The 13427-nt window shown below is 42.7% G+C and overlaps 1 protein-coding gene across 8 annotated transcripts in view; it reads left to right on the forward strand.

The window, feature by feature from the left end:
• The window catches only part of tsc2 (TSC complex subunit 2), a 92443-nt gene that overhangs the window by 30300 nt on the left and 48716 nt on the right, over positions 1-13427 (forward strand). For all 8 annotated transcript variants that reach the window (XM_055651658.1, XM_055651659.1, XM_055651660.1 and 5 more), the window contains 5 exons: positions 3036-3158; positions 4046-4152; positions 5969-6104; positions 10045-10167; positions 12027-12161. In XM_055651658.1, coding sequence (XP_055507633.1) covers positions 3036-3158; positions 4046-4152; positions 5969-6104; positions 10045-10167; positions 12027-12161 — 624 coding nt within the window. The remainder of the gene's footprint in view (positions 1-3035; positions 3159-4045; positions 4153-5968; positions 6105-10044; positions 10168-12026; positions 12162-13427) is intronic.

The raw sequence follows: 13427 nt of genomic DNA on the forward strand, positions 1-13427 counted from the left end.
CCAACTCAGTACCCCGTACCTGCCTTCTCTCCATACCCTCTGATCCCCTTAGCCACAAGGGTCACATCTAACTCCCTCTTAAATATAGCCAATGAACTGGCCTCAACTACCCTCTGTGGCAGAGTTCCAGAGATTCACCACTCCCTGTGTGAAAAAAGTTCTTCTCATCTCGGTTTTAAAGGATTTCCCCCTTATCCTTAAGCTGTGACCCCCTGTCCTGGACTTCCCCAACATCGGGAGCAATCTTCCTGCATCTAGCCTGTCCAACCCCTTAAGAATTTTGTAAGTTTCTATAAGATCCCCTCTCAATCTCCTAAATTCTAGAGAGTATAAACCAAGTCTATCCAGTCTTTCTTCATAAGACAGTCCTGACATCCCAGGAATCAGTCTGGTGAACCTTCTCTGCACTCCCTCTATGGCACTCCCTCAAATGCTTAGGCACCCTTCGTGAACCGTTCTCTGGGGAAGCAATTAAGGCTGTGTCACTGGCCTGTTGGTTATTCAACTGAGATAAAAACTGACATTATTTGGTTTAAAAACATAATTTTAGCCGAGACTTTCTATCCATTCCTTATGTTGGCTACTTTTAATAGCTTACAATTGTGCACAAATTACCCTGAGAGTCATAGAATCATACAGTGCGGAAAAAGCCCTTCGCCCTACTTGCCCGCACCAACCAACATGTTCCATCTACACTAGATCCACTTGCCTGCATTTGGCCTATATACTTCTAAATCTGTCCCATCCATGTACCTGTCTAATTGCTTAAAGGTTGCAATAGTCCTTGCCTCAACTACCTCCTGGGCAGCTCGTTCCATACACCAACCACCCTTTTTGTGTGAAAAAGTTACCCCTCAGATTTCTTTAAAATCTTTCCCCTCTTCACCTTAAACTCATGCCCTCTGGTCCTCGATTCCCCTACTCTGGGCAAGAGACTCTGTGCGCCTTCCCGAGCTATTCCGCTCATGATTTTACGCACCTTTGTAAGATCACCCCTCATTCTCCTGCACTTCAGGGAGGGGTTGAACTACAAAGATTGGTATTGCGTTGATGTAACAAGTCCTTTGGTAGAATTGTTTGAAAGATACAGCAGGGAAACAGGCCCTTCGGCCCACAGAATCCATGCCAACGATCGATCACCCATTCACACTAGTTCTATGTTATCCCACCTTTGTGTCCACTCCTTACACACATGGCTAATTTACAGAGGCCAAGAAGCCTACAAACCCGCACATCTTTGAGATGTGGGAGGAAACCGAAGCACCCAGAGGAAGCCCATGTGGTTACAGGGAGTGCATGCAAACTCCACATGGACAGCATACGAGGTCAGGATCAAACACAGGTCTTCATAGGTTCTAGGAGCAGAATTAGGCCATTAGTCCCATCAAGTTTACTCTGCCATTCAATCATGGTTGATCTATCTTTCTCTCTCAACCCCATTCTTTGGCCTTCTCCCCATAACACCTTACGCCCTTATTAATCAAGAATTTGTCAATCTCCGCCTTAAAAATATCCATTGACTTGGCCCCCACAGCGGTCTGTGGCGATAAATTCCACAGATTCACCACCCTATGACTAAAGAAATTCCTCCATCTCCTTTCTAAAGGTACGACCTTTTATTCTAAGGCTATGGACTCTGTTCTTAGACTCTCTCACTAGTGGAAACATCCTCTCCACATTCACTCTATCCAGGTCAAATTATTGGACCAGCAATCCTGACAGTTGGATTGATTTAGGGTTAAAACCTTACATAAAAGCTTGGAAATGTAAATAGAGTCAAACAGAAAATAGGCCCTTCAGCCTAACCTGTCCATGCCGACCAAGTTGCCCCGTCTCCACTAGTCCGGTCCATATCCTTTTAAACCGTTCCTATCCATGTGTCTTTTAATTGTTGTGATGGTAATTGCCTCATCTATGCCCTCTGGCAGTTTGTTCCATATACACATTACCCTGTTTGTAGAAAGGTTGCACCTAAGGTTCCTATTAAACCTTTCCCCTCTCACCTTAAAATTGAGTACATTTCTGAATAACATCTGGTATTCATAATGGTGACTATTAGATTCCCAGATAACTCAAATAAAGATTTTATGGGAATCGAGTGAAATCCGGTCACAATCTAAATATTATCTACTCAACATCATAACAGGAAAACATGAATAATTTTAATGATGGGAGAATCTTAACTACCGTCTGAATATATTGTAACAAGTCACTTACGTTGAGGGGAACAAAACGCTGATCATGTGAATACATTTTAAAAACAATTATAGAGTAAATATAATTGCGTTTTTATCACCGTATAATGTGTGCCAGCCCAGATAACGTGTCGTTTTCAAGATTAGAATTTGTACTTCTTAAAATACACAAAATAATTTTGGTAACCTAATAAGATTAATTAAAATGTTCCACTTGATTTAACTTCCCACAGAAATGAAATGGATCATATCAAAGAGTGTACTTAGTAAGGTTTTTGTAATTTCTAGGTGCTTGTTCTTGGTGGTATTTGAACTCTCTTACAAAGTAAGCTGTTTTCCTTTCTTTCCTGCATCTCCATAAAACTACCATTATATATTTAGTTTAGTTTAGTTTATTGTCACATGTACTGAGGCACAGTGAAAAGCTTTTTTGTTGCTGCTATCCAGTCAGTGGAAAGATTATACGTGATTACAATGAAGCAATCCACAGTGTACAGATACAGGATAAAGGGTATAATGTTTAGTGCAAGATAAAGTCCATACAATTCCAATTAAAATATAGTCTGGGGGTCTCCAATGATGTAGGTGGTAGCTCAGGGCTGCTTTCTATTTGTTAATAGGATGGTTCAGGTGCCTGATATGTTTCAGTGGCATTTAAAATACTTTTGGATAGGCACATGGATATGCAGGGAATGGATGGATATGAATTGTGTGCAGATAGGTAAGAGTGGGCCGAAGGAACTGTTCTATGGTCTGTCTCAGCTGCAAAGTAAGCATCTCCGACCCTGAGTTCACACCACACTGTATTTTGGCATAATTCATGCATATTTTTCTTCCCAGACCAAGTTGTACAGTTTGCCTGCCAGCCATGCGGGTCGAGTCTATGAACTCCTGATAAGCCACATACAGTCACATTACCTGCAAATGTACTCCTCTGCTATTGCCAGCAGTATTCGCCTGAAGGTAGGTAAACCTAGAGAATTCATTACCCAATAACCTTAACTTTGTGCAGCCACATCCTACGCCAGATTTCTGGACACAACATGTTGGACAAACTCAGCGGGTCAGGCAGCATCTCTGGGGAAAATGGATCGATGACGTATCGGGTCGGTACCCTTACTCAGACCGATTGTCGGGCCTGCCTGACGTCATCTGTTGTCAGCCCTAGATTTGTCCTGGTCTTTTCTTGCTTCTGGTCCCCCTTTCCAATCAGTCTGAAGAAGGGTCCCGACCTGAAACGTCACATATCCATGTTCCCCACAGATGCTGCCTGACCCACTGAATTACTCCAGCATTTTGTTTTTATTGTTATAAACCAATGTCTGCAGTTCCTTTTTTATTAAATTCCAGATGTTTAGATGTCTGTTAAACAAATATTTTTCTTTGAAATACAAATAGCTTTTACTTTGAAGGCCAGCTTTCCCCTCAGACCTGTCTCGGGTTTGGTTCTGCAAACCTGCTCACTGTTATTCTAAAGTTCAACGATGATATAATCAACTGGACAACTTCCATTTCAGGAAGCAAAATAATTATCTTGTGATGCAATTAGGACAACATTTTAAAGGCTGACATTTCTGTGAATGTTCCTATCTCAGTGCATCATCTGATGAGGAGTTGTGCTCTTTAATAAGCATATAATCAGAGATATTTATAAGTAACCTCACTTTGGGGGTCAGACATTCTTGTCTAGTCCATATTATTAAATATAATTTAAATCACAGCACCTTCTGAAATAAACTGGTCATTATATATGCGGTAAGTTCTAAAAGTGGAAGGTATGATTGCTTTGCAGAGCCTCCTGTTTCTAATTGTAAGTGTGTTTTTTGATGAGTCGTGTTTTTTCTCTACAGGTGTTTAATTTTTTCCTGCATCTCCGAGCAGACTCTCTCTTTCGAATCGGAGTGCCAAACAAGGACAAGATTGTAAGATTCAGTCCCTATTGTTTCTGTGGAAGCAGGTAAGCAGTCTGTAAGGGTGATGGAAGTGAAGTCAGTCCAGGCTTTCAACAATGAATTGTTTAGACTTGGATTGTTCTCTCTTGAACGTTGGAGTTTGAGGGGAGACTACAGTAGTAGATAAAATTATGAGATACATAGATAGGGTAGGGTAGTCAGGACCTTTTTCCCGGGGGTGAAAATGTCCAACGCTAGAGGGCATAGCTCTAAGGTGAGAGGGAGAACGTTCAATAGAGGCATGGAACGCTTGTCAGGGGTGTTGGTGGAGACAGATAATTTAGTGGTGTTGAGGAGGCTTTTAGATAGTCACATGGAAGTGCAGGGAATAGAGGGATATGGATCATGTACATGCCGAAGAGATCAGTTTAACGGCATGTTCAGCACAAGCATTGAACCCTGAAGGGCCCATTTCTGTGCTGCACTGCTCTATGTTGTACCATTCTATGTTCTATGAATTGGGCCGAAACTGGAGGGAAAATAATTTGCAGTGTTATGTCCAAAGAATAGGACAATAAAGTCACCAGCTAGGGTTTGGCGTTGACTCTATGGGCCAGATCACCCACTGTGTGGTTCTACTGTGGATTCTGTCTGAAATGTAAGAGAATTTTACTGCACTAGTTGGCTGAGATGGGAATGTCATGATAACATTTTCCATGTAAACTCTGTTCATAAAACATGCAACGAGGCTTGACACCATGAAGGTATTGTCGTACAATAGCTTCAAATTCCATGATGTAAATGTCACCAATGACCTGTCGTAGACCGGTCACATTGAAGAGACAGATTAAAATCTCTACTTCCACGGGAGATGGAGGAAATTTTCCATGTCTCCAATAACTCTTGCAAATTTCTACTGAGGCACAACAGAAAGCATACTGTTGTTTAGCATCACAGTTTAGTTTGGCAACAGCTCTGCCCAAGACCGCAAGAAATTACAGAGAGTTGTAAATGTATCCAAGTCCATCACACAGACCAGACTCCCCACCACTGGCTCCATCTGCTGCTTCGGGAAAGCAGCCAACCTAATCAAAGACCTTTCCCACTCCAGTTCTTCTTTTCCCTGATCCTGTTGGGCAGAAGATACAGAAGCTTGAAAGCATGCACCACCAGACTCTGGAGCAGCAGCTTCCCCTGTGTTATCAGATTTCTGGATGGTCCTTTCATGAGTTAGTGTACTGTCTCAATTCTCCAACCTACCTCATTGCAACTATTGGATTTAGTCTCTGGAACTGTTCTGCTACAATGCTGAGAACTATATTCTGCACTGTATCTTTCCCATCGCTCTACCTATTGCACTTGACATGGTGACGTGGCGGTAGAACTGTTGGGTTCGATCCTGCCTAAGGGTGCTTGCTGTCTGTATGGAATTTATACGTTCTCCCTGTGATCGCGTGGGTTTTCTACGGGTGCTCCGGTTTCCTGTCACATTTCAGAGATGTACAGGTTTGTAGGTTAATTGGCTTCAGTAACATTGTAAATTGTCCTTAGTGGGTAGGATAGTGTTGGTGTTCGGGTGATTGTTGGTCGGTGCAGACTTGGTGGGCTGAATGGCCTGTTTCCACCTGTATCTCTAAAGTCTAAAAAGTTTGGCTTGATTGTATTATCTGATTATTGGATAGCACGCAAACAAAGCGTGGTACAAGTGACAATAACAAACCTAAACCTAAACATGTTTTAATATGATAAGTGCAGTAAATACCATGACGGTTAGGTTGTCGTGGACATTCGATGTGATCTGTCCAATGGTACTTGGATGGTACAAATTGTCCTTTGTTTTATTTTAAATTTCATCCACGCATTTATTGTATTTTGTTGCAGTGATTCTGAGAAGAAAGGGCAAGGTACTGTCTCTCCACCGGCAGGAAGTCCGGCCACAGCTCAGAGTGCCACCATTAGGCTGGGTTACCTGCCTTTCTCTCTGGCTTTCAATGCAATTCTCCAGTGCCTTGAGCGTGTAAGTAGATTCCAAACCAAAACACAAAGCAATTAAATGACATACACCTCGTTTTTCTTGTAGGGTAAATCTGGAAGTTCTATCCAGCTGTTCTATTTTTCCAAGCACTGATAGACACAAAGAACTGGAGTAACTCAGCGGGTCAGGCAGCATCTCTGGAGGAAAAGAGTAGGTGACGTTTTAGATCGGAACCCTGCACCTTTCCAGTGGGTGCAAGGAAGGCGCGGTTGGCAGAGCTGATGTCTCATGGCGCCAGAGGCCCGGATTTGATCCTGACCTCGGATGCTGCCTGTGCAGAGTTTGCATGTTCTCTCTGTGACCGTGTGGGTTTTAAGAGCGTTTTATTGTCATATGGCCTGAAATGGGACAATGCAGCAGAACAATGGGTATGTAAACACAGTATTCGATGGATACCATAAGAAACAACAAAAATAAGTTCAATAAATTAAAACGTTAGATGGTGCAAAAACAAAAATAAAGCCCAAAGTCTATAGTGCAGTCAAGGCCGTTCATGGTTAGGAGTTTAGTTGGAGTATGTAGTGTTCAATATTGTTTGTAGTCCTCCCACATCCCAAAGATGTGCGGGTTTGTAGGTTAATTAGTCTCTGTAAATTGGCCCTAGTTTGTGGGGAGTGGATAACAGAACTAGTGTCAATGGGTGATCAATGGCGTGGATGTGGCTGGCTAAAATACCTGTTCCTATACCTCATTGTATGTAATTTATTTATTGTAGTTGCATCTAATGTGCCTGTAAAGCTGCAGCAAGTACAAATTTAATTGTTCTGTTGCTTATGACAATAATCACTATTGACCCATATCAAATGGTGAAGAACGTTTCTGCTATTTGCACTGCACCCTTCTTCCCATTTCCTGCATGCTATTTGCCTCATTGCAATACACCATTTACTTAACTGACTTCCTTAACTTCCACTTTTCTAACGTTGATAACAGAATTGTGAACTGTTTCAGTCAGAGCACAATCATGGGACCTAACCATCCGTGTCGGCATCTAACTGAAAATATGTTGCAATAAAAGCAGTTAGGATGAGATTGGGTTCATAAGACAGGAGAATTAGGCCATTCTGCCCATTGCATCGGCTCCACCATTCGATTATGGCTGATCTATTTTGCCTTCTCAACCCCATTATCCTGCCTTATCCTCGTAACCTTTGACGCCCTTACTAATCAAGAACCTATCAATCTCCACTTTAAAAATGACTTTGCCTCCACCGCCGTTTGTGGCAATGAATTCCACAGAATCACCACCTCCTGGAATAAAGCAGTTCCTTCTCATCTACACTCTAAAGGTACGCACTCTTTTTCCGAGGCTGTGCTCTCTGGTCCTAGACTCTTCCATTACTGGAACCACCTCTCCACATCAAACCCTGGTCCTCTAGGGGCGCTGCACTGGCAGCAGCCTCTACCTGTTATTTCAATCTTTTTTTTTTAATTTTTTTTTTTTTTTTTTTTTTTTTTTATTTTTTTAGTCAGTCCAAAGTCTTGTGTTGGGGGAAACTTTAACATTTCTATGTGGGGGAGGGGGGCAGGGTAAGGGGGAAACCGTTTCCCAGTCTCTTCCTGGCGGGGATGCGACTATTTCTCTGAGTCGCGTCCTCGCCCCCCACCTCGCGGCCTACCAGCTGGATCGGTGCGGCCTTTCCTGCCGGGGACCGAGTACCGGACCGGGGCTGCTACAGCGGCGGCGCAGCGCTGGAGTCACCGCGGAGCGGGTGATGCCTACCCGGGTCGCCGTTTGGAGCTCCAGAGCGTTGGGCCGTTGCTCCAACATCGTGGAGCTCTGGTGCGGAGAGCTTCCAACGCGGGCGGCGCTAATCGTCATCGCGGAGTCCTGGGGCGCCTTGCAGAGGGTCTACAGCGCCGACTCCGGTAGGAGGGGGCCGACTCTGTCCACGCCGCTGAGGACGTCCCCCAGCCCCGAAGTCGGACTTACAACACACCGGCGAGCGGGCCTGAACATCGGGCTGCCCATAGCGGCAACTGCGGAGGGCACGGGTTGGCCCTGACCACGGGGAACAGTGGAGGAAGAAGACTGACTTTGGTGCCTTCCCACTCAGTGGGAAACTCTGATTCTGCTGTGTGGGGATGTTTTATGTTAAATTCTATCATGTGCTGTGTCCTTTATTTTTATTGTATGGCTGTATGGGAATTTCATTTCACTGTGCCATCTGGCACATGTGACGAATAAATGTATCTTGTATCTTGTATCTATCCATGCCTTTCAATATTCCATAGGTTTTATTGAGATCCTCCCTCATCCTTTTAAACTCCAGCGAGTACACGCCCAGAGACATTAAACACACGTCATACTTTAGGATGAGGTTGGGTCAACATCAGTCTGAAGAAGGGTCTCTACCTGAAACGTCACCTATTCCTTCGCTCCATAGACGCTGCCTCACCCGCTGAGTTTCTCCAGCATTTTTGTCTATCTTCGATTTTTCCAGCATCTGCAGTTCCTTCTTAATCGTACTTTAACTATCATTCCTGGGATAATTCTTGTAAACTTCCTCTAGACCCTCACCAACGACATACGCCCTTCCTCGGGTATGGGGTCTAAACAGTGTTTTAGTTTATTTTAGTTTAGAGATACAGCATGGAAACAGGCTGTGCTTTATAAAGCCGCAGCATTACCTCCTTGCTTTTTAAAATAAAAGGAAAACCTGGACTCTTAGTTTCTGTAGCATTACTTGCCTGCTAGTACCCACCAAACCTTGTAAGTGTACACAGTGTCCAATGGCTGGCAACATTCTTGTTGAAGAAACCATTTCTCCATCTATCGGAGGGAATTGTGTGTTTGACCTGAACCTCAAATCTGGCTCTCACATGGGGGCCCAGTCGTCTTCTTAATTACAGATTGGATCTTGCAAAGAAAACTTTGTAGAGCAGTGGTAAGTTTCTCAAACAAGTCGCCTTATTCAAGGCCTTAACAGCGTGTACTGGGAAACAATCGGCCAGAACCCAGTGTGCTTCATTGATTGACAACACTTGCAGGTTTTTTTATAGCCTCTGACACAATTGTTGCATACAGATATTACAATTTTAAAATAATTCATCAGTGAACAACCTTCAACTTTCTCTCCCCTCTTAATCAGAAAACCGTTCTTCATTTTCTTGCAAATGGGTGTTAAAAAGACTTATCATGATCAGTTGAGCCTCGTTTACAACCTCTTATGTTTATCTTGACACCAGCAAGAGATGCCTTGCAATATAAACACCTCCTAAATCGATTGGATTTCTATTTATTGTCTTTCCAAAAATGATCTTCATTATGCTGTCCTATTTTCCCATCATGCTACCCCAGTATGACAGGAAAGGCTTAGAAGGGTATGGGCCAAACCCAGGCAGGTGGACTAGGGTAGATGGGGCATCTTGGTTGACATGGACAAGTTGGGCCGAAGGGCTTGTCAAAAGAGTGTCAAGAGTGTTTAATGGTCATATGTCCAGAAATGGAACAATGAAATTCTTACTTGCATCAAACACAATATGCTGTAAACACCATAATAACAAAAAAAGTTTGGTACATATATAAAACCAAACAAACAATAAAAGTGCAAAGACAGAAACATTGCCCCAAACAAAGTCTATGTAGTTTGGAGCTTGTCGTTTAATAGCTTGATTGTTGTAGGGAAGAAGCTGGACGTTACAGTTTCCATGCTGTTTGATGCTATGACTTGGGTGAAATATATTCTAGTCTTTCCCAGCTTTCTTTTAATTTCCAGAAGTTCCTACAACACCATCATAAAAAATATTTTATCATCTTGAACCTCTACTAAAATCAGTGAGGCTGACAACCAATGAGTTTTTTGTGCAAACTTCACTTGAGGTTGTTGGAGAAACCACATCAAATGATTGAATGATTTAAATTCACGTGTGTGAATAAGACTTCTCCCTTGTTCATTGTGTACTCTTGTTCCCTGTAAAGGAGACAGACTGGAAGGTGCTGAAACTCGTATTGGATAAGTTGCAAGAGTTGCTCAAGTACAAAGGACTGATTCTAACTTCTCCGTGCAGCATTGACCAACTCTGCTCAGCTCTCTGTACCATGGTAAGATTAAAAAAACAGTCATCTATGCAACGCTATATAAACTATAATAACCTGCTGTTTAGAAGCCGTTCCACAAGTGCTGGAAGCCCTTTTTTAAGCTCAGTAGATATTCTTTGTGACACAAAGTAGTGGAGTAACTCAGCGGGTCCGGCAGCTTCCCTGGAGAACATACATAGGTGACGTTTTGGGTCGGGACCGTTCAGACTGTAGAGTCTGAAGAAGGGTCCCAACCCGAAACGCTACCTTCCCATGTTCTCTGGAGATGCTGCCTGACCCGCTGAGTTACTCCAACACTTTGTGTCTTTTTTAGCTTAAAATTTAAGTTGTATATATAACTTGAGTTGTTCGAAGTATCTGAAACTGATTATGATCACTACAGCATAAATCAACACCCAATAGCAGAGCTAAATTAAAGACGTTCATTTGCCTATGTTATGTCGTATTTTTCTTTTCTATTTAAATCAAATATTTTTTCCACTCAGACCCCATTGATGCAGTCAGGACTGATCAGCACCCTCTGCTTTATGTTAGACTTGTCACAGGGCATCTTTTGGGCACATGTCCAGGGGTATAGCCTTGCAGCCTTTGATAGGTCTTCTATATGATGAGCAGCTTATTTAAGTTTGGGAATGGTGACAAAAGTGATTAAATTATTGAATTAATAGGGCGGAGGCCTGGTCCAACAATCCAGAGACTCAAGTGGACTTGCTGGTTAAAATCCACCACAGCTGAGGAATGAAATCCGGTTAATTGAAGTAGTATTGACCTTCACGCTGCTTCGGCAAGGCCACCAGCATAATTAAGGATCAGTCGCACCCCGGTCGCTCCCTCTTCTCCCCTCTCCCATCAGGCAAGAGGTACAGAAATGAAAAAAACACACACCTCAAGATTCAGGGACAGTTTCTTCCCAGCTGTTATCAGGCAACTATCACTAACTAGAGGGAGGTCCTGACCTACCATCTACATCATTAGAGACCTTGGGAGAATCTTTGAATGGACTTTACTAGACTTTATCTTGCACTACACGTTATTCCCTTACCCTGTATCTGTACACTGTGGACGGCTTGATTGTAATCATGTATAGTCTTTCAGTTGACTGGATAGCATGCAACAAAAAAGCTTTTCACTGTACCTCGGTACACATGACAATAAACTAAACTAAACTAAACTAAAGAAAAAACTGGTAGTATCATAGTTATAATTTCTAGATTGTTGCACAATCCCATCTGATTTCACTGATATCCACCAGGGAGTGAAATCTGCAAAAGAAAGTTGTGGGTAGGTTGTTTGTGGGTAAGATACCTAAAATACCTATTCACGTTGTATGTGGCTCCTGATCCACAGCATTGTGGTTGTCTCTTGACAGCACTCTGTGAACAGTGCTATGCGACTACTTGAAATATATTTTTAATGAAGATGAGGAATGTTTAATGTTGCATTTAATGGCCTTTTTTTGTTTATGTAAAACAAATGGACGTTAACACCCTGCAATTCACCTGGGTAAATCCCTATGATCGCGTGGGTTTCTTCCGGGTGCTCCGGTTTCCTCCCACATCCCCCAAGATGTCCAGGTTTGTAGGTTAATTGGCCCTCTGTAAATTAGTGATTAATATGCGGAACTGGGATAACACTGATGTGTTTAATAGCTTGATTGGTGGGAGACTGGTGTGAATGGGTGATCTATTGTTTCTCTGCTGCATCTCAAAACAGAACTAAACGAAGCATGGACAAGTTGGGCTGCAGGGCCTGTTTCCGTGCTGTATCTCTAAACTAAACCTAGCATGGACGAATTGGCCTGAAAGGCCTAATTCTGTGCTCTACAACTCTATGACTAAGTAATTTCTGATCTTCCTTTTCAGGTCACCGACCGTCAGTTGGCAGAGAGGCTGCGGAATACGCCGGAGGGTTTCTCCCGCACGGATGTCCAGTTGGTGGTGGTTCCCGTGCTGACGGTCATCACCTCCTACCATGTTTACTTGGACCAGAGCAAGCAGGTAGTTAACAAGATCCAAGATGGCGCCCATGCCAGGCGACTCTTTGTGTGAAAGTCACAGAGGTGGATCTGCAATCACGCATTACAATCGCTCCACTTCAATCTCTACAGCACCATTTCTTACTTTAACTGTGATCTTAATATTCACGTTATTCACTTTATCATGTATCTGTACACTATGGATGGCTCAATTGTAATCATGTATTGTCTTTCTGCTGACTGGTTAGCAGGCAACAAAAGCTTTTCACTGTACGTCAGTACACGTAACAATAAACTAAACTAAACTACAGATATGGTTTAACAACGAACTGCAGATAAAGTCATACAATGTGGAAGCAGGCTCTTCGGCCCAACTTCCCCTGCCGACCAACATGCTCCATCGACACTACCCACCTCTCTGCGTTTGGCCCATATCCCTCTAAACCTGTCCTGTCCATGTACCTATCCAAATGTTTTTTTTCATGTTACGATAATACCTGCCTCAACTACCTTCCTCGGCAGCTTGTTCTATATACCCACCACCCTTTGTGTAAAAAAACAAAGTTGCCTCGGGTTCCTATTAAATGTTTCCACCCCTCACCTTAAACCTATGGTCCTCTGTTTCTTGATTCTCCTACTCTGGGTAAAATACTCTGTGCATTTACCCCATCTATTCCTCTCATAATCTTGTGCACTTCTATAAGATCACCCCTCTTGTTTAGATGCTTGTTTATAAAGTCTGAAGAAGAGTCTCAACCCGAACCGTCATCTATCTATATTATCCAGAGATGCTGTCTGACCTACTGCGTTACACACAATGAGGTTTAAAACATAAATAATTATTGTTATATGTATATGTGTATATATATGTGGGGGGGGGAAAGTTTTTTATGTTTTACGTTAAATTCTAAAGTGTTTTGTTTATCTTATTTGTGTGCTGCATGGCAACTCAAATTTCACTGCACCAATTGGTGTATGTGACAATAAATGTCCTCTGTCCTTTTGTCCTTATATATTGTCCACACACACGATAGGCCAAATAGTCCTATCCCTTACGATCTTTATGCATACATACGATTCTATAAACTAATAATAGTCCTTGACTCTGAAATCTGATGCAGTCCAGATTTGAAATGAATAGTTTGATGAGGAATGCATCAATTAAATTTTAGTTGCGATGAAAGGTTGACCCCAACCTATTGTTAAATCTGGGGGCACAAGGAACTGCAGTTGCTAGCTTACAAATAAAAAGAGACAAAGTGCTCAAGCAACTGAGTGGGTTAGGCAG

The sequence above is a fragment of the Leucoraja erinacea genome, chromosome 20 (genome assembly GCF_028641065.1).
Source record: "Leucoraja erinacea ecotype New England chromosome 20, Leri_hhj_1, whole genome shotgun sequence".
NCBI lineage: Eukaryota > Metazoa > Chordata > Chondrichthyes > Rajiformes > Rajidae > Leucoraja > Leucoraja erinaceus.